Source organism: Pogona vitticeps, chromosome 2, assembly GCF_051106095.1.
Source record: "Pogona vitticeps strain Pit_001003342236 chromosome 2, PviZW2.1, whole genome shotgun sequence".
Taxonomy (NCBI): Eukaryota; Metazoa; Chordata; class Lepidosauria; order Squamata; family Agamidae; genus Pogona; species Pogona vitticeps.
This window is the reverse complement of record NC_135784.1, coordinates 244,243,559-244,271,499: the sequence shown is the minus strand read 5'-3', so window position 1 is coordinate 244,271,499 and position 27,941 is coordinate 244,243,559. Positions and strand designations below refer to the sequence as shown.

At 39.2% G+C, this 27,941-nt stretch overlaps 1 protein-coding gene across 1 annotated transcript in view; it reads left to right on the top strand.

Annotated features, from left to right (window-relative positions):
- CNTNAP4 (contactin associated protein family member 4) overlaps positions 1-27,941 on the top strand; it is a 341,638-nt gene that overhangs the window by 243,605 nt on the left and 70,092 nt on the right. The window contains exons 10-14 of the mRNA XM_072992357.2: positions 469-640; positions 4,658-4,764; positions 8,189-8,308; positions 18,018-18,215; positions 25,129-25,285. Coding sequence (XP_072848458.2) covers positions 469-640; positions 4,658-4,764; positions 8,189-8,308; positions 18,018-18,215; positions 25,129-25,285 — 754 coding nt within the window. The remainder of the gene's footprint in view (positions 1-468; positions 641-4,657; positions 4,765-8,188; positions 8,309-18,017; positions 18,216-25,128; positions 25,286-27,941) is intronic.

Below are 27,941 nucleotides of genomic sequence, written 5' to 3'. Positions count from 1 at the left end.
GCCCCTAGAGTCAAACACAACTGGACTTAATTGTCAAGGGGAACCTTTATCTTCACCTTTAATTCATTCCCAATAATTTAAATGAAACATTGTTAGTGATAACTAAGCATACATTTCAGCGGCTAAGGGTGAAAGGGAACTTCACATAAGCAGACTTCCATGCAAGCAATGAGATTTTCTCTTCCTTCCCTCCTTCTAGAGCCCTCCCTCCCTCCCCAACTGGGAGAATCTTCTAGTCCTCTGAAAGAAGAAGGGGGGAATCACATCTTCTATTAACAGATGGTGTTGACTGGATACTTTGCTAAATGATTTGAACAAAGCTTATAAATTTTTCCCCTGAAATGTTTCTCAAGAAATTGAAGGAATACTGTCCCATCTGTTCCTGACTTCCCAAGAAAATATGAATGAGATTCAATTTAATCTTTCCTCCACTACTTAACTTTTTTTTTAATGTTTTATTTGTTTCAGGATGTCCTACTAATGCCAACAGTTCAGAATGTAAAAATCCATTTGGCAACTTCCTTGGATGTATGAAGCAAATTTCCATTGGGAACAATGCAATAGATTTAATTTCAGTCCAACAGAACTCAGTAGGAAATTTCAGTGACCTTCAGATAGACCTCTGTGGCATTATAGACAGGTAAGAGTGGGTTTATTTTTCAGCAGAGTGGACAGTAATTTGAACGCTGGCGATGCTAGAAAGTTTGGGTCTATGCAAGTTCATCTCTTATTCTGGATGTCATTGCTTACATGGCTTGGCCACATATAATCTTCACCTAACAGCTGCTTCTCACTTGCAGTGTACGCTGAGGGGTGGGAGATTATAGAAGAGATGCTGCAGGAGGTGTATTCCCCTGTTCCTAGCAGTTGCTTTTCTTCTGAAACGTATCCTTCCCTAATCTGTTTTCCCCAAAAGAGTTTCTTGACCTACATTTGCTATGTACTTTCCTGCTTTCTTGTTTTCTCAAGCTATGGCTACACTCAGTAAGTCTCTGGCAAAACTAATTTTTATGGACAAACGGTCAGTTGCATGACTCATGACGTTATTGGGCGAGGCCCTTGAGTGAGACTTTTTTTGCTGTAATTAACTCAAGTCCTCTGTGGAATGTGTAGCTGAGCTAAGCACACAAATTGTCTTTGGTATCCAGACAACATGGATTTCTCCTCAGGGTAAGCACAGCCTGATGAAAATATTCTCATTAATATTAGGAATTCCTTCCAAGTTTGCATTGTTCCATGGAACTGTAAAGCTTGATAAGAAGTTTGCACAGCAATATCTTAGTAGATAACAGTAAATGTTTAAATTCTACACTCTCCGTCTGCTGGAAGGGGCATGTTTATAGTCAGAATCAAGGTGTTCTCCAGCAGATTAGTTTCTGATTATCTACAGTATGCAATTTTTGCTTTTGAGCTGTATTTTTATATATAATGTGCATTTAAATATGAATAAAATGAGGTCTGTTTTCTTTCTTTTCCTCAGGCATAAACAAAATGTTATTCTACAATCAGAAATAGCTATATATTATAATAGCAGCAGTTGAACCTGTTTTTTAAGTAGGGTTTCTATATTCTAGTCCCCCAAATCCAAACAGTTTTGTTAAATAACTATACACAATCTTTATCGCTGGGAAGAGGTTGGACACCATTCACCAAAACATATTTCCTACTCAAAATCACTCCTTTCAAAGTTACTTTATATATTGATGTTTACTGAATTCTCTATATGTAACACAGGAGTATATAGTACTGGGGTTTCTAGGCTGCATGTACCTCCCCAGGTACTCTGTGCATACTCCTCCATTAATTGTATTTCTTTATCACCTCTTAACCTTGTTTTTTTTCTCCTAAGGTGTGGTGATTCTGCCCTTTCTTAAACTCTCAATGTATACATTTATCCATAATCAATTATACCAGGTTTGTGTGAGAACAGCAATGTATGCATGAGTAGTGAATATGTATGTATGGAGTGCTAGTTTAATTGGCAGTTGAATGACTGAAGGCCAATTGATTCTTGATTATAATGGTTGGGAGAGGGTCTGGTCTGAGTGGCAGTTTAGAGTTTAGTTTTGAGAAACCGAGTTAGATTGGAGAGATTGCAGGGGAAGGAAGTTTGAGAGCTGTGCAAGAAAAGTAGTCTGCTCTAAAGTTTATTAAGAGAAGTTTATCTAGAGAGTTTATAGTGTGTGGGACAAGAAAACCAAGAGTCTAAAAAAGTTACTTTGGTCTTTAAACACTGAAGAAATATATTTACATTTTACCGTTATTTCAACCTTTATCAATAGCATCCTGGAACACCCTTTTCCCTTCATACCTATTATTTGGTTCCTAAATAAAGCAACTAAACAAACAAACTACTTTGGCTTGATGAGACAGGCATTTGTCCTGCTGTTTTGTGCACTGTGGGAGCAAGCAGACTCATGATTTTTTTCTGGTGATCAGATAATCTGATGGCTAGAACAAACCAATCCACCCTCAGAGAGCCCATACCTTTACCCTTCTGAGCCCCTATCAGGGGCTTCTACTCTTTTTTTGGAAAAGGTAAGTGTGCTCATACAATTTCCAGTATGTTTGATGACTGAGGATGGACCAAAATTGAACCTTGCAGCTGTCAACACTTCCAAGGCTCCTTCCACTGTCAATTTCCAGTATTGTGAAATGGCTTAATAAATGAGCCACTTGAGGATATTGGCAAATTGAACAAAGGAAAAGGGAAAGTTTAAAAAAGAACTTCTGCTAGATAATTACTGCTGTGCTGAATCACTTATATATAATGTTTTTAAAATATTTTCTTTCTCTTTGTATGAAGTGCTGATCAAAAACACAGTTCTTGAGAGTTTCCCAATCAGCAGTACACAAAAGGCAAAAAAAAATAAAAATTATGGTCTAGGCAAGGGCCATAATTTGTTTTAACAGAAGATCATAGAATCATAGAATTGTTGTAGGGTTGGAAGGGACCTTGGAGGTCTAGTCCCATTCCCTGCCCAAGGCAGGAGACCTCATACCATCCCAGACAGATGGCTGTCCAATCTTTTCTTGAAAACCTCCAGCGATGGGGCACCCACAGCATTGGGAGGCAAGCTGTTCCACTGCTTAATGGTTCTCACCATCAAGAAATTCCTCCTTATTGCCAGGTTGGATGTCCTCAGATGAGGTTCCACCCATTGGTTCTTCTCCTACCCTCAGGCACAATGAAGAATAAATCAATGCCCTCTTCCCTGTGGCAACCCTTCAGACACTGGAAGACTGCTATCATATCTCACCTCAGTCTTCTCAGATCTGTCCCCTCCCCCACTCCCCCAATGACATCAGATTTCATGTAGAGTTGCTGTTGTGTTTCCCACAGGAACATGCATCTGAAAAATTCTCAGGCTTTCAGAACTTTCCCACTCCTGGCATAGATGTAGTAAAGGCACATTATCTTATCACTTTGATTGGACAATAATTCTTTTTCATTTCATTAGCCAACCTGAACAGAGTTATGTTAGCATATTTTGACTTATTATTTCTGTATTATTGATGATTTAAGCACAATCAATTCCTGGGGTTCATTTTATGAAGTGGCAAAAAAAGAGAGATCAATCTCATTGTCTGATTAAGTTAATTCTTGACTCACACTGGAAGCTATTTTAATAAATCTCCAGGAATGGAAAAGAAGACAGGTCTTAGACATGAATAAATAAAATCTTTCTTTGTCTATCTATGTGCCTTTTCTTCTCCCTTTTCATTGGATCCACTCTATTCCACAAAGTCGTCCTTCCTCCATTTTCTTTCACAGTTGGCCAATAGTCCATTCTGTTGAGCTTTTACAGAGCAGGCTGAGGGCTCATTTACAAAAAAAGCAATCATTATGAAGATGTGTTGGTATACAGGGAAATTAATTTAAATCAACTCCAAGTCATGTGGTATTTGAATCGCTGTTTGCATTCCCTTGAAACAAACATTTAATTGAATATTTTTGGAGGGACACCCCCACCAAACCCATGTACTGTCTCTTCAATCCAAGGCTGGAATTCAGAGAGGCAGGTGGGGAGGCGTGTATGTGTGTTGGAAATGCAATGGGAAACAGCCGAGTAGGCCTGTGCTAGAAAAGTCTTCACATACACAGCAGTGTCTTGTGAGCACTGACACATGAAAGAGAGCTGGGTGGTGATTTGCAGCTGGCACACACAACAAACAAAACACACACACAAACAGTCATGGTGAAGGAAGAGACACAGTCTGAAACTGGCTGGCTGCAAGGGGGAAGGGAGAGTTGATGGTGACAGCAGCAGCATTTTACCTCCTCTGGTAGAGGAGTGTAAAAAACTTGCTGTTGCTCCAAAAAGCACAATTCCCATCAAATTAATCTACCGTTATATGTAGTGTATTCAGCCATTTTTATAATGACTCGAAACAGGTGAGACCTGATTTAAATAGTTTTTAAAGCTCCTTCTGAGTTCTGTTTTTTCTCTTCTTACTGCACTGTCTTGTTTGTGTAACTTCCAACCTTAGGATCCCTAAGTCTGCTCATTCTTCTCTCTGAAAGTGGGCTGTGAATTCTGATTCCAGTTCCATGAATGAGGGAAGATTTCAGATGGGATTACATGAAGCTGTATGTCTATGTATTCCGACCATGTCTCAGCTAATATTATGTCCACATTTCCTTTCTTCCTTATAGATGTCTGCCTAATTACTGTGAACATGGGGGTGAATGCTCTCAGTCTTGGAATAGTTTCTACTGCAATTGTGCAAACACAGGTTATATGGGGGCTACATGTCACTCATGTAAGTGAAATACTTTATCAACATTTTAAAATATATATATTTTAGAATAGGAGTTTAAGTTATGGGGATTTTTGTGTGTGTGTCTTTGTTGGTTTTGTTTGTTCGTTGTTTGTTGTTTTTGTTTAGGTCCAGATTGAAAACAACTCCACAGTTTAATTAGGGAATGAGTTGGACTTACTGGTAAACACTAGAGAGGAAATCCTTGGGTTGTCTCATACTTGTGAGAATGAGAAATCACCACATTGTGCTCCTTCCTCCTGAGGACTGGAGAAGGTTTTCTGCTGTGGAATTGTGCTTGTGTTAAAAACAAACAAACAAACAAAAAAACAGCTCATGGCCATTTGACAGTGTCAAACTTTGGACTGTTTATGGTTTTTTTTTTTTACATTCATCCTGTCCTCTTCTGTTTTTTATGTGTGCTTGCTTTACTTTCCAAGAGGAACTGTTTTTGCATAAATTGTGGAGGCCTTAAATGAGAAAACAAAAGCCCCTTGCTTCAGTGTCAACAAGAATCAAGGAATCTCACCCAGCTGTCACAACCCCCTCAAGTCTTCTTGGGTTGGGACAACCAAGTTTTTTGGCAGTTGACAAGTTGCAGACATACTAGTAAAAAGAAGACAGACCAAGGATATATCAGTTAAATGACAGAGAGGTACATAATAATGCACCTGATGGAAGAGAAGGGGGAAGGTAAATAGCTTATAATGACAGAGGTTCCTTTCAAAGTTCACCCTGTGACAAGGGGGGCTGCTAAGTCTATGTTCCTATAATTAGTAAGGAAGCCAGAGGGATCTATAGATGTTCTGAGGATGTGGATGTGTTTTCCCGTGAGTGCAGTCTGCCAGACCTTCAATTTCCATTGCAAGATAGATGGGTTCTTAACATGTTTCCATCTAGAAGTTATCACAAGTCAGGCTGGCAGGCACAGAGAGATGATCAGTTTTCAGTGTAACAGATCAGTATTATCCCAATAAAAGAGGGGTAATAAACCAAATATGAGTGACAGTGAGATATTTTGGTTTGTAGTAGCTTCCAATTCTTCAAATATGTGTGACCAAAACTGTAGTACCTCAGGGCAGGATGTTCATGGATAAATGTATGATCCACATTCTGCCTAGTGAGAGTATGCATGAGTGACACAGGCATTGGAGTGAATTGACTATCTTTATCTCAAATGGCAAGGCTGCCTGTCTCTGTTATGCCCTTGTTGGAACTGTCCTTGGTAGACTCCTGATGGATGAAAATGTTTGATCAGTTGAAGTAAGCCACTTCTTATGTCCTCATGTTCTGTTTCAGAACAGTGACACCAAGAAGTCAGTGAATGTTTAACTACTTTGATTAGTCTTCGCACTTCTACTGTAAATTATACCACTGATCTGTCTTTTAATTTCTGTATCATAAAATCACAATTTGTGTCAGGCAGTACAACACTTCAAAACTATCCTTCTGATGAGAATTTTATACTCTTCTTTTTGCATTGAGTAACAAGGTTTTTGTCTACTTTTTGATTTACTGTAGCCCCATCCTAAGCCCCAATCAGATGAAAAATCAGTAGGAAAAAAAAACAATAAGGAAAAATTGTATTTTCCTCTTCTTTTAGCAATAAGTTATTCATCCTGAACATTTCTGTTAGACAAAATACATTAAGAACAGTCAATGAACTAAACAATATCATTTTACAAACAACAATCTTCTACAATATGATTTTGGAATGATATTTCATTATTTTGAAAAGTTGAACTAATCCACTTCAGATATTATTGCTTAGGTATATTTTGATAAGTAACTGAGAGCTGTTTAATTGTGAGGCTTGACACATGGATCAATTTCTACAAGTTTACATCAAAGGCCTTTTCATACTTCTAGAGCTTGATGGTTACACATTAAAGTCTGTAGGAGAGACTAGGAAACCAAAATCGCTACCACTTATCTTTGAAATTAAAGCTTGGTCAGCTAGTTTTTTCAGCTGCCTAGAAAGGAGTGTGTGTCTATCTTTCTGTCTCTCTCTGTGTGTCTGTGTCTATGTTTAATTAGCTAGGTGCATAAGCAAAAAAGTGTGCAATTCATTTTGTTTGTAGCATTTCCAGAGTTTCCATGTTTTTTGTTTGTTTGTTTGTTTATTTAATTGGATTTCTACCCTGCCCATCTAGACCAAAGGTCTACTCTGGGTGGCATTACAAATTTAAAAACAGTTAAACCAATAAACATATTGATAGTTGATAGCTTTAAATACACTGGGATCCAATGGTATGATCCCAGCATCAGTGGAAAGACCACTCATCTCCTAGAAATGGTCCAGGAACAACCCTGTTATTGTTTTTTGGTTTGGTTTTTTCCCCTGCCTGTTGATGTACATGTGGCCATCCCTTTTGTAGGGGGAGTTGAAGCCATTTTGCGCGGGGGGGGGGAAGCAAAGCATCAAATTCACCAAAGTCAAGATACCTACCACACAAATCTAGCCATATTATTTTGGCACATGAGACTGAAAATCCTGTAGGTGATACTTGTCATCCTTAGCAGTACAAATAAACTAATAGCAAAATAAATAACAATGTGCTGCCCTGCTGGGATACCTTAATACTGTTGCTTGAGGCTGCTGCCAAATGGTAAGGTAGCCTATGCTACAAGGTGCTTTTCTGTTATTATTTTTAAAGCTGCTGAAGGCACTGATCAAGTGTCCCATGTGGCATTCTGATTAAAAGTGATGGTGCCTTGTCTCTAACACAGTTAGATGCTTATACTAGCAAATCCAGTAGGCTTCTGTTCTGTTCTGAGAACCTTTTGAGATCAAGGTTTGCTTCAAAACAAAATCTTTTTCTGTAGACCACAGTGAACCAATGATCAGCTCTCATTTTGACTGACAGATGTGTGGAGAGCTTTGCATTCAGATCCTGTTGTTAAGGAAATGGATCTATGGATCAAAGTGAAAGGATCTTAAAGATCCTGCATGAAATTTTTAGAAGTCTTACACAGCTCTTTCCCAGCATGCCCAACAAGCACATCTAAAATTGGAAATGACATCTGCCGAAATTGAAATCAAATCAACTAGCATGGTTAATGATCATTGTCCTTTTTTCTTTTTGTATATTGATGACAGAGAGTGTTTATTTACATTGATTTTTTTTCTTGACATTCCATTATTGGGCTATTTAGCTGTTCGTCCAATTCCTCTAGCTATCTTCTAGGTAAATTCTGTTGTTGAGCAGACAAAGAGAAATGCCCACTTAGTTTCTTTTGATAGCAGTAAACATTGTTTACTTATGTCAAAAATAGTGCAATTTTTAAAGGTGTGATTTCCTTGCTATTTCCCTGAGCTTTGAACACATGCATTGTATATTTTACTTCACCACTCACACAACTGTTCATGCCCTAAATGAAATGCAAATGATGCCATTATGTTTGTGATGCAAGATATTTTTTACAGCTATTTATGAGCAATCTTGTGAAGCCTATAAGCACAGAGGGAACACTTCAAGCTTTTACTATATTGATTCAGATGGGAGTGGTCCCTTGGGCCCGTTTCTTGTATACTGCAATATGACAGGTAAGGTGATAAATTGCCATAAGTCATGGTTCTGTCTGCATGCATGCTTATTATATTGAAATGCAATCCATCAAATGGGAAGTCTACCTATGCTGGAGCTTGGAACTTAAACTACAGAGTGAAGGTGACATCTCAGCTCAGAATATGGGGAGTGAATGCGGAAAACTGAAATATGAGTAGAATCAGACTGTGGAGTTTCCAGTCTTTTTCTGTAGTACTGTTTTCATTTTCTGCTTAGTTTTGTACTTGAGCAGCTAGTACTTATTCCACACACATGCAAGGAATTGAAATCAAAGTTGCTTCCAGGTGGGAAAACTGAATTTATTAAACACTTTCCTTAAATTCTGTACATGAAATTTGATGGAGAGCACCAGTGATTTATTCCTTGTGCTATCCTGATTATATTATTTTGGGAAGCGTTGATTATACTGTTTTGGCTTTTTAAATGAACTCAACCATAGTTTGCATTGAACTTTGTCTTCAAGCAGAATAGGTACCACTGATAGACCAAATTTCTGCTTTCTTCTGCACCCACTTGTCTGCTTCAAATAATCACAGGATTCTCCAGTGGGTTTGTGTGTGTTTATGCTAGGGCTGCACGGGAAAGGAGGGAAGGACAAACTTCATTCCAAACAGAAGTTCACTGACATATGCCTGGATTTAGCACACTTGGTGCATATTTTAGGACTACATTTATCAAGCTATCCAACTATGGCATAATCAAGTAAAAATTAAGCTCTTTAAAGTCCTGCTGATTTTGACAGGGCATTAAGTATCACATCTCTCCTACTGAAATCCATGGGACTTAAGTCCTTACATTTACAGTTTATAGGCACGACACAGCCACTTAAACATAATTGTTTGCATTTGTTGTCTACACCTGATTGTGTATAGATTCTGTTTCAAGTCACCTGCTGTGTTGAAGATCATTCCATTACGTTTTATACCTTAAGATCCATTTGCCAAAATCCTCTTGAGTAACTATGCAGTGTGAATTACTCCAAGTTAAGAAATGACTATAGATATTATCAATTGCATGCTGTGTCATACAATTCAGTATGCAACTGCTAATATATACGGTGATTTCTTAACTTGGGGTAATTCACCTCTATCATTTGTACTATGCCAGTATAATTAAGTAAGAGGATTTAGGCCACTATACTATTTCAGTTTCACCCTACCACCCCCAGCATCTGTTCATGCAGTTTATTTGTACTGCTTAATTTCTAATAAAAAGTAGTCAAACCAATCTCATTTTTGTAGCATAGATTTTTGCCATAATTTAAGTTGGGGAAAAAAACTTTGTCTTGGATCCAGAATTGCCTTTCCTCATGCATAATGTGTTTTCCACTGATAGATCTGTGGGAATTACTGCATAACATCTATGAAAGTACATATCATAACTAGAGATGGGGGCATTTGTATTTGTATATGAATACAAATAACCCCACACAGCTGGTTGTAATGAGGGTTCAGCGTCCTGGGGCAGGACCATCCACTCATGCATCTGCCACAGCTGCCAGTTCCACTCTCCCTTCCAATTGCTCTGGAGCTCCTGGTCGGGTATCCACTCATCAGCCTGGCAGGGAGACTTGTCTTCCCTCCTTCTGCCAGGAGAGGATAGCCGACCAGGAGCTCCAGAGCGATTGGAAGGGAGAGGGGAGCCACCGCCACCAGTGGATGCATGAGTGGATGGTATGTCCATCTGTGTGGGAGTATACCCCCACCTCTAATCATAACACTATAAGATGCCATTCTCCCAATGATAGAGGTCTAAAAAGAGTAGATTGCATGGGAAGACAACATGAAATGTTTAAGGAAGGCACCAGGCTCCTGCTGACTCTGTGAACTATCCCAGGGGGCCAGTGTGCTTGCTTGTGAGACATTATATGTAGGACTTTCAAGGTGAGATATTAAAGGAATAGCTTTACATGTTCCAGACTCCCAGTGTGTGGCTATGTGGGGATTCAAACCCAGGCCGTCTGAATCCTAGTCTATCACTCAGTCCACTGCACCACACTGAGCAGTTACAGGCACAGCATCTGTCCGTGATATAATTGCATGGCACAAGTGATTCTGCTTTCCAAAACCAGTATCGGGACATAGGAAAAATGCCTATGAAGGAAAGTAAAATATAGACTCTATGGAAAAAATAAAAATGTGCAGAGAGCTAACAATTTCCTTTTCTATTTCTATGTTCTTTGTGGTAATATTCAGAGGAAGAGCAATGAAACAATAATATAATGCTGAGTAACACACAAAAGATCAACAGCTCTCTTATCCACATGGCTTCTTATTCTTCACTAAGTTTTCCATTCACTTCATTCAAGAGCTGCAGATGCATCTTGTTGAATGCAGTCAAGGGCAGTATCATAATTATTGGTGACATTTCCTGTACGTTTGAGTCACTTGCATATAACATGTAGACACTGAGTGCAACTCTGATCATACCTTGTGAAAGCTTGTGTGATATGCTAAAGATTCAGCAATGCAGGAAAATGGCATTTAAAATTTTCTTCCCCATAGACGATATAAAGTCAAATTGGTCTCTGAGGTTTGGTAGGGCCCCTACAGGGATGGAGAGAAGGAGCCCCTGCTCAGATTTTTTTTTGTCTGTGGAAGAACAAAGCCCCACCACAGCACTTGTTAAAGTTCCAGGCCTGTTTAGAATAGGAGGAGCACCAGCGGATCAGACAAGAGGGAATGGAATGCAAATGGGAGGATAGGTGGCAAGATGTGACAGTGAGGTGAGAGAGGGAAGAGGGAGAGGTTCACCCTCTTGTTGCTGGCACAGTTTACTACCCCTGTCATCCTGTCACCCATGGTTCCTGCCCCACCATGCTACACATTCCCTTCTCCCATCTCCATGGCTAGATTTATTTATTATTTTATTTATTTAAAATACTTTCTCCCTGTCTTTCTTCTTAAAAGAGACCCAAGGCAGCTTAAATAATTAAAACACCATATTTACTTCGGTCCAAGCTATCTCAAAAATGTTGCTCCTTCTATGAACTTAGCTGGGTGTTGAGATCATCTGTAGGTGCCTTTCTCTCTCTCACTACCTTCACAGGCATGTTTGGTGGGGACATGGTACAGGGCCTTCTCAGCTGCTTCTCCCAGACTTTGGAACTCCCTCACACAGATGGCCAGGCTGGCCCCATGTTTTCTGCCCTTCTCCAAACAGGTGAAGGCCCCTTTCTCTTCAGCCAGGCTTTCCCTTAGTGACTGGCCAGTGCACTCCTCATGATTACTACTACTACTACTACTACTACTACTACTACTACTACTACTACTACTACTACTACTACTACTACTACTACTACTACTAATAATAATAATAATAATAATAATAATAATAATAATAATAATAATAATAATAATAATAATAATAATAATAATAATAATAATAATAATAGTGTTCCAAATCAATTGTGACTTATGGTGACCCTTGTCAAGGTTTTCTACATCGTGAGTACTCAGAAGTGGTTCACCGTTCTCTTCTTCTTAGGGCTTCCTTGGACTGTACAGTTTGCCCAAGGGTAGACAGGGCTGCCATTTGGAAAGCTCAGCAGTGGCCAGAGGATTGGAAAAGATCAGTCTGCATGCCAATCCCAAAGAAGGGCAGTGCCAAAGAATGCTCCAACTACCATACAACTGCACTCATTTCACATGTTAACAAAGTTATGCTCAAAATCCTACAAGGTAAGCTTCACCAGTATGTGGACAAAGAACTCCCAGAAGTACAAGCTGGATTCCGAAGGGGCAGAGGAACTAGAGACCAAATTGCTAACATGCGCTGGATTATGGAGACAGCCAGAGAGCTCCATAAAAACATCTACTTCCTTTGACTGTGTGGACCACATCAAACTAAGGCAAGTTCTTAAAGAAATGGGAGTGCCTGACCACCTTATCTATCTCTAGAGAAATCTATATGTGGGACAGGAAGCAACAGTTAGAACTGGATATAGAAAAACTGATTGGTTCAAAATTGGGAAAGGAGTACGACAAGACTGTATATTGTCCCCCTGCTTATTTAACTTATATGCAGAATACATCATGCGAAAGGCAGGACTGGATGAATCCCAAATTGGAATTAAGATTGCCAGAAGAAATATCAATAACCTCAGATACACAGGTGATACCACTCTGATGGCAGAAAGTGAGGAGGAATTAAAGAACCTCGTAATGAGGGTGAAAGAGGAGAGTGCAAAAAATGGTCTGAAGCTAAACATAAAAAAACCCTAACATCACGGCTACTGGTCCCATCACCTCCTGGAAAACAGAAAGGGAAGATATGGAGGCAGTGACAGATTTTACCTTCTTGGGCTCCCTGATCACTGCAGATGGTGACAGCAGCCATGAAATTAAAAGACGCCTGCTTCTTCGGAGGAAAGTGATGACAAACCTAGATAGCATCTTAAAAAGCAGAGACATCACCTTGTCGACAAAGGTCTGCATAGTCAAAGCTATGGTTTTTCCTGTAGTGATGTATGGAAGTGAGAGCTGGACCATAAAGAAGGCTGACTGCCAAAGAATTGATGCTTTTGAATTGTGGTGCTAGAGGAGACTCTTGAGAGTCCCCTGGACTGCAAAGAGAACAAACCTATCCATTATGAAGGAAATCAATCCTGAGTGCTCACTGGAAGGACAGATCCTGAAGCGGAGGTTCCAATACTTTGACCATCTCATGAGAAGAGAAGACTCCCTGTAAAAACCCCTGATGTTGGGAAAGTGTGAAGGCAAGAGGAGAAGGGGATAACATGTTTGGACAGTGTCATCGAAGCTACCAACATGAATTTGACCAAACTCTGGGAGGCAGTGGAAGACAGGAGGGCCTGGTGTGCTCTGGTCCATGGGGTCACGCAGAGTCAGACATGATTTAACAACTAAACAACAACGACAACACATGGCTGACTACTTACAGGAGGCACAGTGGAGAATTGAACTCCCAACCTCTGGTTCCCCAACCAGATACCTAAACCACGGAGCTGCAGCATGCTAAAGTACAAAGGAACCATTTGCAACCTGTACAGCAGCAAGGAAAATATAGGTTTTCATTTTCAGAATTGTAAGTGTAGCCAGGAATTCACTGTCTTCCTTATAATCGAAGCCATATTTTCAAGGACCACTATAACGAGTTCGTACAACTTTTCTGTGCCTCACAGAACCAAGAAGAGGAGCCACTGTTCATTCCTTTTTGACCCAAAGAAAGAGGGGGAAAGGTGCAATTTAAGCACTCGAGTCATTTTAAACTCTGTCAAAAGAAGGGCAGCCCTCTGAGGTAACGCGCAGTTTGATTTATCCTTGTGTATCCCGGAACAGCTGCTAGTGTTCTCATCAGTCACTCCTTATCCAACACATTAAGCAAATCTCATTGATCAGCTCCTCATCAAGAGATGCAATCTGACAGGATGAATCTTCGGTATTTGTGTTCTTCACTGTTTCCTCACAAGTGGTATTCCCTTTTCCCAGCAGAAGCAAAGAAGGCAGATGCCCAATTTCTTACACTGCTGCCTTGTCATTGATATTCAAGCAGCTTTCTTCTCAGACAGCTGGATAGGGAGGTACTTCTATCCTTTCTCATTCCTAGAGGTCATTTTCAATATCACAAGCCCGAGGACCAAAGCTTCAAATCAGATGACAACTCTTTATACAGAAACATGGTTCTCTTGTCTTCCTAGGGCTATGGGTACAGCTTTAGAAGCCACCTGAATTCTTCCTCAAACTATAAAGGTGATAACCTTTGCTTGAAAAATAATTTTCCATTTAATCATGCACTGCGTAACCTTTCCTCATTGAACATTGGCAGAACACACTTTTACAGAGTAATCATATACATGAATACCCAGGAGTATGTCCTGTTGAATTCAGTAGGGCTTATCCCCAGATGAGTGCATATAGATTGCAGCTTTAAAGTATTGAGCCAACCCCCTCAACTAATAGATAAACATTAATGAGGTGTTTAGTTATCAGCGACATGAATCTTCTCATTTCACATTCCTCCTCTAGCTGATTTACATATCCTTAAAAAATATTCCTTTTTCCTGCCAGTGATTTCCAGGCTTTCATAAATAAAAGAAGCTGAAGGCAAGGTGTCCTGTTCTGCAGAATAGTTAATACACTTAACTGTAAAATATTGATTTAAGTTTCTCAGGAGACACTAAGCCTTTAAATAAATGCAGTGGCTAAGATTATAACAGTGAGTTCTTACATAAGGTGGGCATCTAGCAAGGGCAAAGGGTGATAAACTAATGGGGGGAAAATTGGACAAAATCTACCCTAAAATATGCTGAGCAGTTGGTTCTAAAATTGACTTTCTTGTCTCGCAAGCAGTCTTCCTTGACTCTGCTTTCTGGAACACAGCACTATAATTTGTACTACCCAGTTCTCCAAAGGAGAGTCAAATTTTACCAAGGCTCAGAAGTGAAGACTTTTTAGCTGACAACAGAACTGGGAAAACTGCAAGTGGGTGACCAGTTCCCTGGGAATACCTAGGGAAGATTACGTGCCACCAAAATACCATAAAACAGTGCAGGAATTTGTGCTCAAATGCAGCAATACTGTAGCCATTTACCAGGCAAATCGATGAAATATATTTTCAAGCACATGGATATAAGGCCGGGGTAGTGTAGCACCCTAGAGTGGGATGTGGGATACCTAGGTTCAAATCCCCCTCCCCTTGGTCATGAATCACAACTTTAAGATGGCCATATTCTCTCTGGCCTAACTCACAAAAAAGCAGGGAATGAATGAATGAATGAATGAATGAATGAATGAATGAATGAATGAATGAATGAATGAATGAATGGATGGATGGATGGATGGATGGATGGATGGATGTCCCAACAGTGTATTAGCTTGGATTACCAAGAGTCTTACCTCAAGAAACTACTATGTGACTTATCCCAGTTCAAATGATACATTAAATGCTCAGATGCATTTGGATCATGTCAAGCACACACTGTCAGCCATGGCTACAGGAAAGGCACAGATACTCCCAAAATTTCTTGGCCTTACTGATTTCTGTTTTCTGTCACTGTATATTCACCTGCCATCAAAGGAAGAACATCTGTCACACCACATTCTTCCATTTAAAGAAAAATGTGATTCCAATTTTCTGCTCTCCATATGCCATTTGGCAAGGCACTTTGGTCTTTCAGGCTTACTCATACCATCTCCCTGTCACAAGCATCTTGATTTTTATACAACTTCGCATGGCAGGAGCCAATCCTCACACGATCGCCTGCAGCCATTTTTTTTTTTTTTTGCCTCACAGGCTGTTTTGTCAATGTACATGTATACTTGTATACTTTGATAAAACATCGCCAAATCCCCCCAATAATGTATTCAACCCAGAATCTGCCTCCTACGGATGGGCTCCTTCTCCCCACAAAAGACTTGTTATGTGGCAGAAAAATCGTTCTGGCAGAATAAAGATGGCGTAAATGTTCCCCCTACTTCTGAAGCTCCCTGCACTGTACTAGTCACCTCCCTGGACAACTCTAAATAATTGAGTAACTGTTCAGAAAAGTGTGAGAGCTGTCGCTAAAGACTACAGAAAGAGAGGGAAATCAGCAGAGATCTAGTTGTCACACATTCGTCTGCTATTAACAGCATTCTGAGCATTGAAATGATGCTAGTACTGATGGAAGAATAGTCTGGATCCAAAACAAGGTGATTTTATATATAATTGCAAAAGTTATTTTTTGAGGGATTTTTTTAAAGTAATGGCCCAAATCCTGTTGTTTCATGAAATAAACCGCAGTAGAGTAGGTTCTTTGAATCGAGGATATTTGGTGAGTTAATTCCTCTGTAAGTTCCTTTTATTCAGCTTCCTACACAAACTGTGATTTAATATGCTAAAGCAACTCACAATTAGAGTAGGCCCATTTGAATCAATGGAACACATGAGTTAACTCACCAGATCTCTATTGATTTGATGGGCCTAGCCTAGTGTGTTTTACTACACAGAGCAATAGGATTTTGGTCACTGCATGAGAGTGTATCTAGGCTTTAACAAAGTCCTATACGCCAAAAATACCTCAACACAATTATGGGCCCATATCCAGGTTGCTTTTTGTTTTCAGTCCTTCATCAATATGCACATGGGTGTCAGTAGTGCAGAAAGAGAGACAGAAAGATTCACAAGAACAAAGGAACTGAGCACTTGAACTGTTTGTGTACAATTAGTTAATTAACTTAAATAACTGGTTCCATCCCTCTCTGTATGTTTGCATTCAGTGAAATACAGTTACAGAGCAGCATTCCTAACCATGGGTGCTCCATGAAATCAGCTAAATGCATGAAAAGTTTTTTTGTATACCTTTGCACTCTATATGGAAAGCTCTATGAGGTAGCTTGGGGGCTGTTTGAGTATAGGGCATGTCTTCTCTCATCCACTCCCACTTTAACCTCATATGTGATACAAGGAAACTAGGATTCTAGTTACACAGGAATTCAGGAGGACTACAGGGTAGGGAGGAAACAAACAAAAGCAGAATGGGAAGAAATCACCATTCTTTCAACAAAAAAAGATGCTCTGATTCTATGTACTGTGCCTAGAAATACTGTATGTACAAAGGACCTTGCAATGTTCTCTACTTAATTTCTCTTCAGAAAGATACATTGCGACCATCCCTATCAGCAGGGAATAATTACTTAACAATTTCTGGAGTGGGGCTCACCATTAGCATAACTCTCCTCTTCTCTCCTTTTCCTTTCTCTTTTTTTGGGTCGGTGGGTGGGTGGAAGGAATTACACAATTTTTGTGGGTTATGTGAAAACAGGTGTAAAAGCACCTCTTTTATACAACCTGTTTTAATGTGTGGTGTTTTTTTTTTTTGGTAGTAAAGCAGGATGTGCAGCAGCTGCAGGCCTGTCAGGCAGTGCTCGGAAGCTTCCTGCTACCATGTTTCCCCAAAAATAAGACAGGGTCTTATATTAATTTTTGCTTCAAAAATGCTTTAGGGCTTATTTTCAGGGGATTTTTTTTTCATGTACAACCATCTACATTTATTCCAATACCGTCATGTCATCTTCTTCTGGTTGCCGCACAATGGTGGAGGGCAGGGCTTCACTTAACTGGGGCTTATTTTTGGGGTACGGCTTATATTACCACCATCTTGAAAAACCATACTAGGGCTTATTTTCAGGTTAGGTCTTATTTTCAGGGAAACAGGGTATTACTGACAAGGCTTGCCCACTCAAGATGCAGTAGAAATGGAGCCACTGGAACTGCCCCCTGCTGGCAAGAACAACCTTGCCAGCTGGCCAGTACTGAGGGCAGTAGCAGGCCTTCCAGCATTGGCACAGCTCCAGTGGTTCCATTCTTGCCACACATCAAGTGAGTGAAGACTGCCGCTCCTACTCCACCACTGCCCATAGCCAGGAAGCCTCCCAACACTCACCAGCCAGCAACAGACGCCTCGGTGTGGTTTTATAAAGTGATCAGTGGTGCCATTTTTTAACCGCACAGTGGACCACCATCTTGCAACCTCAACAATGAGTGCCTTGACCTTAGCCTCATTTCCAAGTAAAATGATGGAAAAAAATCCTGGAGAATATTCTCCAATAGGGTCTTCCTTTCCTAGGGGCGTTGATGGGAAGGAGTTTTGTAAAAATGTCTCGTGAGTAATTTTGACTCTGGAATATTGTGCACACATCTGGTTTTCACTGGGCCTGTCTCCCCCCCCCCCGTTTGTTTGTAAAGACACCACTTGGACAATCGTTCAGCACAATAACACAGAGTTAACAAGAGTCAAAAGTGCTAATCGAGAGAACCCCCACACTGTGTTCTTCAAATATGCTGCCAGCTCAGAACAGCTTCAGGCTACAATTAACCATGCAGAACGCTGTGAACAGGAGCTTGCTTACCACTGCAAAAAGTCACGGCTTTCAAATAAGCAAGGTAAGTAATGCAGACATTATGATACATAATGCGTTATACACAACAAACCGCTGTAGATGTTTCATGCTGCCAAGGTTATGGCATCTTGCCACGATAGTTTGCTTTTGTTTTTCTTTAAAAATAACTTTTTAAAGATTTAACAAACAAATCCCTAACCTGTGAATTGCTGAATCGCTTCTGAACCAGAAAAGCATCAAGGTCAATTTATAATGAGCCTCACTCAAAGCATTAACTACTTTCAAACTCAATTTCTTTCCTCACCCTACTGTTTAGCAGAAATTATAACAAGCCTCCTTCCTGGCCTGCATGTGAAAGGCTTAACAAATTGTTGTGAGTAAATGGAATACTGAAACCTAATAAAATATAATTGATTTATTAAATAAAAATATTTCTGCTTTTCATGATGAAGGACTTGTCAGTGTGAATTGTGTATAAAGAATGCAGAAAATGCAGGGGGAGCATTCCAAAACATTGTTTTTAGGAAAGTTAATTGAGATTGTGTTGGTTTTGAAAACAATAAACATACTTGTTGCATGCAGTTGTTAAGAATAAACCGCTATGTAAATATTGTAGTTTACTATGGAAGCCAACAATCTCCTTGCAGTTCAAAATATTTGATTAACTTTTAGAGAATTGGTCCATCACCGACCATTAAATGCTTGATTGTAAAGAAGGTGTTTTTTTTTCTTCTGTTTCCCTATATTTTGGCTCGGTTTGGATTTCATGATATAGGGTGGATATATTGTACTTTTGCAAATGGAACTGATGTTTCTGGAAGACCATAGAATCAAAGACTTGTAGAATTATAGAGTTCTAGAGACTCTGTGATCATTGAGTCCAGTGTCCCTACCTAAGTAAGAAATGCAGTAAGATGTAAGTAGCAGAGTTTAGAAAGGGTCTTTTTCATTCATTTTTTTTTAAAAAATATAGCACCCATAATCTCCCCTGTGCACTCTCTGCAGGCAGCTTTACAAAGTCCAAGGATTGCTAGAACTGTAATATTTACCCAGGACCTTTGCTTTATACATCTATGATCTCCTGTTGAACAATGGGTGCCTTCGCTCATTGGCTAAGTACACGGATAGGACTGTTTCTCACAAGACTGTCTAAGAAGTAACTGCTCATTTTGCCTTATTTCTCTGTTTCTATAAGTTCCAGAGGCTTACCTTAAAAAAGAAAGCAAGAAAACTAGCCTATAGGCCAGTTGATGAATGAAACAGGCACTGGGTGACAGGTCTAAACTCCATACAAAACCTGCCCAGTAGGCTAATGCAGCAACCCTTGTCCTGTAGACTCAGAGATTTATAAGTTCATGAGTTTTTAGTGATCTAATAAAGATATCATCCTTCCAAAAGCATATATGACAAGTGCAACTTACTGTTTGGATAAAAGTAGGTATTCATTGTACCAAGTTCCTGTATCAAAAGCTGCAAATGATCTCTCAAAAGATTTAACAAGCTAATGTTTCTAAATAATAAACACAGGTGTATTTTGCCAGAACATAAACTGATGAAAATCCATCACTTTCCTTTCATCTCATAGTTAACATTCACAGCCAGACCAAAACCCTGACTAATCACTGCTTATTTATAATCCTTTAATAGTATTACCAGACTCACATCAGCACACAAACAACAGCTTCAGGTTTTCTTTTCCAGATAACCTGGTGGATTCATCTAACAAAGCCCCAAAATATTTATGCATAAACATCATTTTGTATCATCCAGGGTTGGAGATGCAGCTAAATCACATATATTTTTGTGGTCTTGATTTGCTTATTTATTTAAGCTCACATTAAGTTGAATCGGGGGAGGGGGGAATAGATCTAGTACTATTCACGCTGCTGATGAAAAACAAACAAACTATTGAAGTTAGAATTTTGAAATTCGTCACTCAGCAGACAGAAAGCCTTCATGTTTTGGGGATTTGCCTGAGTGACTGTGTGACTTTTACCACGTGGCCCCTGCTTGTTTCACCAAACAAAGAGCTCACGCTACATATCCCACCAGCTGCCACCAATTGTGATGCACCCCTCATGTCTCCCCAGGTTGTTTCACTAGCCTAAGGCCCGCGACATGTTCTCTCCTTTCTGCTGCCACCAGTTGACCTCTGTCAGCATCCTTTAATTAGAAAGATTGAGGTCCAAGATGAGTATAAAGCTGAACAACACAGGTTTATTGATTACAATTCACTTAAACAGGTTCTTCACAGATTTTAATGTATTCCTTTGATTAGTAATAACTTGTTTCACTCTTAACTCTCTTAACTTTCTTAGCTCTCTATAAGTTCCACACTCTTAGCTCCTAACTCTGCCACACTCTCTAACTACCACAGACTAACTTCTACTTCAGTCTCTCTTCTCTGACTCTAACTGAACTCCCCAGACTCTGACTCACCCCTCCTTTCTAGTTTCTCTGGCTCCACCTCCCAGCAGCTCCCATTGGTGTATGCAAATAACCTCCTACTTGAGCCAAAGCAGGGTGATCATCACAGACTGTAAGCCAACTAATTAGGCTTCATAGTGCAGAAGAAGGGTGTATTTATTATTATTATTATTATTATTATTATTATTATTATTATTATTATTATTATTATTATTATTATTATTATTATTATTATTATTATTATTATTATTATTATTATTATCATTATCATTATCATTATCATTATCATTATCATTATCATTATCATTATCATTATCATTATTATTATTATTATTATTATTATTATTATTATTATTATTATTATTATTATTATTATTATTATTATTATTATTATTATTATTATTATTATTATTTGAGATTCCATTCTGGTGTTTGCTGAAAGGTCTTTATATGACATTGACATTAAACTTAAAGTAGCACAGTTTGTTCATTGCAGATGTGTATTGTCACACAAGATACCCAGTCCACGTTTTCAGATTAATACCAAAAAACAGCAACACTGGCTTACTTTCTTCCCTCCAGAGGACAGTTTAAGGCTTTGGTTGATGAACATGCAAATTGGATTACATTTTGGAGACTTGGCTTATTTGTCTTATGGGATCTTTCTTTTGTGTGAAAACTCCGTAGAGGTCTGAGAATGTAAGAATTAGAAATGCATGCACTATTTGCCAATTCACATGTCCCTTAATGTCGAAATAGGTCAGTTACAGCCAATTCTGATCTATCCCTTTTGCTGGTATTTTGCTCAATCAACAGTTAACTTGCTCAAAAGTTAATTTTCATTGTGCTGAAACCATCAGGAAAATAGATCTACCTAACCTAACACTTATTCACTAGTTGTTGAGTGCTCACTGGGCAAAAAACAGATTAACAATGGTCAGATTTGCATATTTCCTATTCATGTGTTTTAGTGAAAGAACCCACAATACAAAAGTGACTCTCCTTTTCATATTTCATGTCCATTCATTAATTGCTGAATGAGAGACTTTGAAACATGAATGATGAAATATGGATAGCAGATAAGGCTCTAACAGTACATTATCAGACAGCTCAGTGGTTTGAGTATCTGGCCATGGAGCCAGAGGTTGGAGTTCAATTCCTCACTGTTCTTCCTGACAGGGGCTGGACACAATGATCCATAGGGTCCCTTCAAGCTCTATAATTCTAGGTTGTTGTTGATAATTCATATTTACAAAAGAAGGCCACAACAAAGTTCTGTGTTTCTTGTGTTCCCTCATTTGTGTAACCTTTCTTTTCCCCTTTGTCAAATAACCTGAGAAATTTTTCACCCCATAGTATTGTGAATGCTCCTGCTAGTACCCAGTCAGAGCATTCAGGAGAAAGGAAGAGAATTTTGAATTTGTAGAAGGACCAGCACTGTTTGGAACCCAGTGAAGAGAGTTCTTTGCTTCGGTCATTTTTGTATGTGCTAGCTCTTGGAGTTCTCCATCCCCGAACTATACTACTCACCACCGTGCTTACATCTTGAATCCTTTTTTACGCCCCCTCCACACTTTATTTCAATTATTTTTGGTGCTTGTACCTGGCCTACTTACTGCTGTCAGCTTCTGCCTCTTGGAGAGAAGATAAAGTATTAGCTGCTAGGGGAATAGAAATCTTGTAGTATTCTAGGAGTTTTATTTGGGTGGGGGAGCTCTGATATTTTTGTTTGTTCCCATGTACTTGTCTTCCTTCCTTCCTTCCTTCCTTCCTCTTTGGGTTTTGTTTCCCTTGGTTTTTAGGAGAGGGAGCTATGTGTGTTTAATTTGATTATTTTTTCTGTGTGGTGTGTTTTTTTTTGGAGGGGGGAGGTTTTCTGTGTTTGATTTTTCAACATTGTTATTTCTTCACTTCACCATTATTCTATTGAAGGTGCACATTTTGGAGTGGTTTTGGAGGGGACTGGTTTGTTTACTTCTGTGTAGTGGGGTCAGAGGTGGACATGTTAGTATGCTACTGGGCTATATGGGCAATTAGTGCTTTTGGTTAGGTACAATTTGTGGCATTTCTCTCTTGTCATTTCTCGTGTTGTGTTGTTATTGGTTGATCTGATGTGTAGATATCTCTTTGTGTGCCAGGCCACTAGCATGTGACTGCTTAGCTGCTTCTTTGCCTTTTTTCTAGTATGCTGGGTGGATTGCACTGAACTCATACTAGTCTTTCCCCCCTTTTCTAATGTTCAGGCACTTTACTGTCTATTCCCCCCTCCACTAATTTTTTCCTTCTTGTGTATTGTTGCCTACTTCTGGAGTAGATTGATTCTCTTTTGCATTGCCTCTGCTTTTTGAGAGCTGTTTTTAACAGTTCTTTAGGATTTGTGGAGTGCCAAAAAAAAAGAGAGAAGCACAAAATAAATGAGCTGAAAGAGCTCTTTCCTTTCATGTAAAACGGAAGAACCAAGAACCAATACATGAAAAAGACAAAAAATGAGACACCTCCCAAAGAATCCAAAATGAAATCCATTTGAAAATTTTCATTGTACAAATCTCTAGCACAGGTACATGAAAGAAAAAGGAAAATCCTTCAGGATATCTACTACACATTCAGAGTTTCATTAGTGTAATAGTGAGTTTAATGGGCAGTCATGAGGTCAGGTGATGAACCTTTTTTGCCCACAGCACTTCCTTGATTTCAGAGGACGAGATCCAGAGTCACAGTGTGATATCTAAATATTTCAAATATCCTCTTTCCCTTATATTTTTCCAAGCTTTCTCCCAATGCACAGAAGAAGATGGAAAAGATCAGTGTGTACATCAGTGGTCATGCATGCTCAGCCGCTATATTATGGCATATTCTATATGTGTGCAGGATTGTATATGTAGGATTTTAAAATGAGATATTTGGTAAATTGTGTAGACCTCTTTCATGGACTAAACATGATCATCTTTAATAAATAGTGTAGACCTCTTTCAAGGGCTAATCCCACCCCATGATTAATTGCCAAGCACAACCCTTGAAAGAGTGCATATCCATGCTATGACATATCTTCCCATTTCCTTTCTCTCTTGGATCTGTTCCTCTCTGTTTTCAATACCTGCTGGGCTGACAGTCGTATAGTCTGTGAAAGAGTCAATATGTTGCAAGCTGGGAGACGGCTAGGGTAGCAGAGGGCTTGTCTAACAGTGAGCTGTAATAAGCACTGACAGTTGTTAGCATAGATAAGGGAAGCCAAAGTTTCGGTTGCTTGGTGGGGGGTCGTTGTGGAAAGCTTGAATTTATGTAGCGAACAAAAGCAGATTCCACCCACCCCCGGTGTGTTGTGCTACAATTTAACTGAGCATTGTTTTACCCTTGTGGCTTCGGTTTTGCATTCAACTGCAGAGTTCACCTTCTTTCCTTCTCCTTTAAGATGGATTATCGTCATGCTTCAAATCCTTTAATAATTACCTCTTCTCAGTATATTTTGTGCATTTGCTGCTCTGTTTAGCAGGCAGCATCTTTTGCCTTAATGTAAAGTCCTGTAGAATTCAGGCGATGTCTGTCTCTCTCATTCTTACTGGAAACTGGAGTGAAGACAAAAAGTGGCCCTGGGAAGTTAGCTTCTTGTCATTGGCTACAGCAGAACAATTGTGAACCCCTGTTGTTCTTGTGACTGCATCTTTGTGGATGATATATAATTTACTGCTCAATATTACCCATAGCATCTCCATTTCTCCAAACACAAGACCATTTCAGATGCTCAGTGTGTTTATTTGTGTGTGGGTGTAAAAGTCTTAATGATTATTATAGCTATTATTACTACTAATGTTGTGGTTATTACTCTTGTGCTCTTTCTCAGATAAGGAGTCTTCTAATTTCCTCACTAGTGGATCCTTGATCTTCTATTGATCTTCACTTCATAAAACAAATGATGTAGAATTTTGGGGGGGAGAGCATCTTTTTCTCTCTCTCTTTTTCATAATGTATCGTGAAGGAGATTGCATAAGTGGTCTGCTAAAGATAAATGATTGTAATATTATGCCTGACTGGTTTAGGGACTACCAGTTCTCTTTTTCCAGTAATGTGGGCAGAAACCTTGACGGTAAGTTAGTTCATAATAATGAACTGCTAAAATGAAAAATCTGTTAGCATTTTAAAGAAGCAGGGCTAATTTTACTTAAAAACAATCACATTTCAAAACTTTTCTTGAGCTGTCTATCTAGGTTGTCTTGAGGTGAAGCAGCACAGGTACAACAGGAAACGTGTCGTGCATTGAGCGTTGGAGAGCCAAGCCAAGAAACTGCAGGACTAGTATACTTTGAAGAAATTCAAGGGTATGCTTTCAGTTTCAAGCAAAAGCTAGGAAAAACAGGAGGGATCTGTATTGACTCTAGTGATCCTAGGCCATTTACTTTTTTCATTTCTTTAAAGATGTTCCCCAGAATTCTGTGAGGTTTTAGTAAATACGGTTGCTTGAAGGACATCTCTGGGTCATGCTGTTTCCCATATTCAAAAGCATCAGCATGTGTATTGTCGGTCTTGCCTTTTAGATGGAATTCCATTCAGCTGGTGGATTGGAAAAATCAATGAGACTCAAACTTACTGGGGAGGTTCTGCACCAGATGTTCAGAAATGTGCTTGTGGAATGCAAGGAAGCTGCATTGATTCTCAGCACGACTGCAACTGTGATGCTGACAGAAATGAATGGTAATTTTATTTTTCACTTTGTTTCTTCACACACAGTTAAAGGTTAAATGTTAAAATATGTTTTCATGTTTTCTGGTAGGTAGAACTACTTGAAGATATCTATCTGCTTTCTGATAAATGTTGTTTGAGGAAACTAGCATAACAGATTTCTGTAGGATAAGTCAAAGTTTCCCGTTCTGAAACTTATTTCAGAAGACATTGAGGTGTTACTTAGTATCTAATTTTTTGGGGGGGGTAGGGGTTATCTCTTTTTCAGAATTTTCTCTGGGTATTCATCACTTTTTTTGGTGGCACCATTTCTTCCCTTGCCTAAACACAAGCCTTAGGAGAAAGAAAGAGCCTACGCTGCTTCAACAACTAACTTGAAGCTTGTGAAGCTGTTTGAGAATTTCTTCTCCCCCTGCAGGAATTTGGTGAAATGGTCTCTGTATTTTCTTGGTGGGGAACTTTAAGAAGCTATTTGCACATGATTGTTTTGAGTTCAGATTAGACAGTAGAGGTTTCTATAAGCAACTTCTTTTAAAACATTGGGGCTGAAAACCTTAAATTTCAGTGTTTGGAGGTTGGTTGTTTTTTGTTTTTTGTTTTTTTAAGAATTGAGTCTCAAGTTATGTTATAGTTACAGCTGCAATTTTTTTCCTCTTTCTGCATAGAATAACCCTAGGCACACAACTTTAAAAAACATGACCTCGATATATATAATTTTCTTAAATGGTGCTACCGTTGCTGCTCGTGTTGTCAAGTTGCTTCCAATTTATGAAATAGTGTACTCCAAAATGTCCTATCACCAGCATCCCAGCTCAGCTCTTACAAAGTCAAGGCTGTGGTTCCCTTATGGATTAAACGTGCTTCTAATTTGGCTTTATTCCTTTCCTGCAGCCTTCAAATTTCCCCAGTGTTATTGTCTTTGCCAGTAAATTTCCTCTTCTCATGATGTGCCCAAAATACTTCTAGACAGAGTTCAGCATAATTTCATCTAGGACCAATTTGTGTGTTTCTGCTTGTCCATGGTATCTGCAAAACTAACACCAACACCACATTTCAAATTAATCATTTTTTTTCCTTTCAGATTTCTTCACTTTTCTTCACTAGAGCTTTTAAGTCTGTATCCAGTAATTGGGAATACCATAGTGTAGATGATTATCTCCTTAGCCCCCATTGACAAATTCTTTCACTTGACGTTCTTTACTACTTTTTTCATAGCTGCCTTTCCAAGTCTCATTCTTTTATTAATTTCTTGACTGCTGCCCACATTTGGATTGATGACTAAATGAAGGAATAGAAATGTTTTAAAATTTGAATGTTTTCATTATCAATATTGTTATTGTTGTTTAGTCATTAAGTCATGTCCGACTCTTTGTGACCCCATGGACCATCTCATCAGATGGCCAAAGTATTGGAGCCTCAGCTTCAGGATCTGTCTTTCCAATGAGCACTCAAGGTTGATTTCCTTCAGAAAGGATAGGTTTGTTCTCCTTGCAGTCCAGGGGACTCTCAGGAGTCTCCTCCAGCACCACAATTCAAAAGCATCAATTCTTCGGCAGTCAGCCTTCTTTATGGTCCAGCTCTCACTTCCATACATTGCGACTGGAAAAACCATAGTTTTGACTATGCAGACCTTTGTCGGCAAGGTGATGTCTCTGCTTTTTAAGATGCTGTCTAGGTTTGTCATCTCTTTCCTCCCAAGAAGCAGGTGTCTTTTAATTTCATGGCTGCTGTCACCATTTGCAGTGATCATGGAGCCCAAGAAAGTAAAATCTGTCACTGCCTCCATATCTTCCCCTTCTATTTGCCAGGAGGTGATAGGACCCGTGGCCATGATCTTAGTTTTTTTGATGTTGAGCTTCAGACCATTCTTGGCATTCTCCTCTTTCACCCTCACTAAGAGATTCTTTAATTCCTCCTCACATTCTGCCATCAGAATGATATCATCTGCGTATCTCAGGTTGTTGATATTTCTTCCGGCAATCTTAATTCCAGTTTGGGATTCCTCCAGTCTAGCCTTTTGCATGGTTTTATTCTGCATATAAGTTAAATAAGCAGGGGGACAATATACAGCCTTGTCATACTCCTTTCCCAATTTTGAACCAATCAGTTGTTCCATATCCAGTTGTAACTGTTGCTTCCTGTCCCAAATATAGATTTCTCAGGAGATAGAGAAGGTGGTCAGGCACTCCCATTTCTTTAAGAACTTGCCATAGTGGGTTGTGGTCCACACCGTCAAGGTTTTTGTGTAGTTGCACAGTTCTTCTGCAGACATGATAGTTGGCTTCTTAATATTCAACTATAGTACAGGTTTTTGTGCTTCCTTCTTTCACCTTCATCAGCAGTCATTTCAAGTTATTGCTGCATTCTGCCAGTAAGATAGCCATGCCATTTTCTCAGCCATATCATTATATCCAAATGGTTTCTGTTGGAAGGAAAATTTGTGTCTTTTGTCAGATACGGTATATACTGATTTATCAGAGACATAAACTGAAGCAGTCAATCAGTTCTGGGTTGACTGGCTTAAGGTCCAAAAACAGGCAAAATGTCATTGTAACAGAATATTTAAGCTAGCATGGGGTGTTCTGGGAGTTATCATTTTAAATAATACAAAAACAGAAACAAAGACAGAAAGCAAGACCCAAAGTGATCTGGTAATCAGTCAGACCAC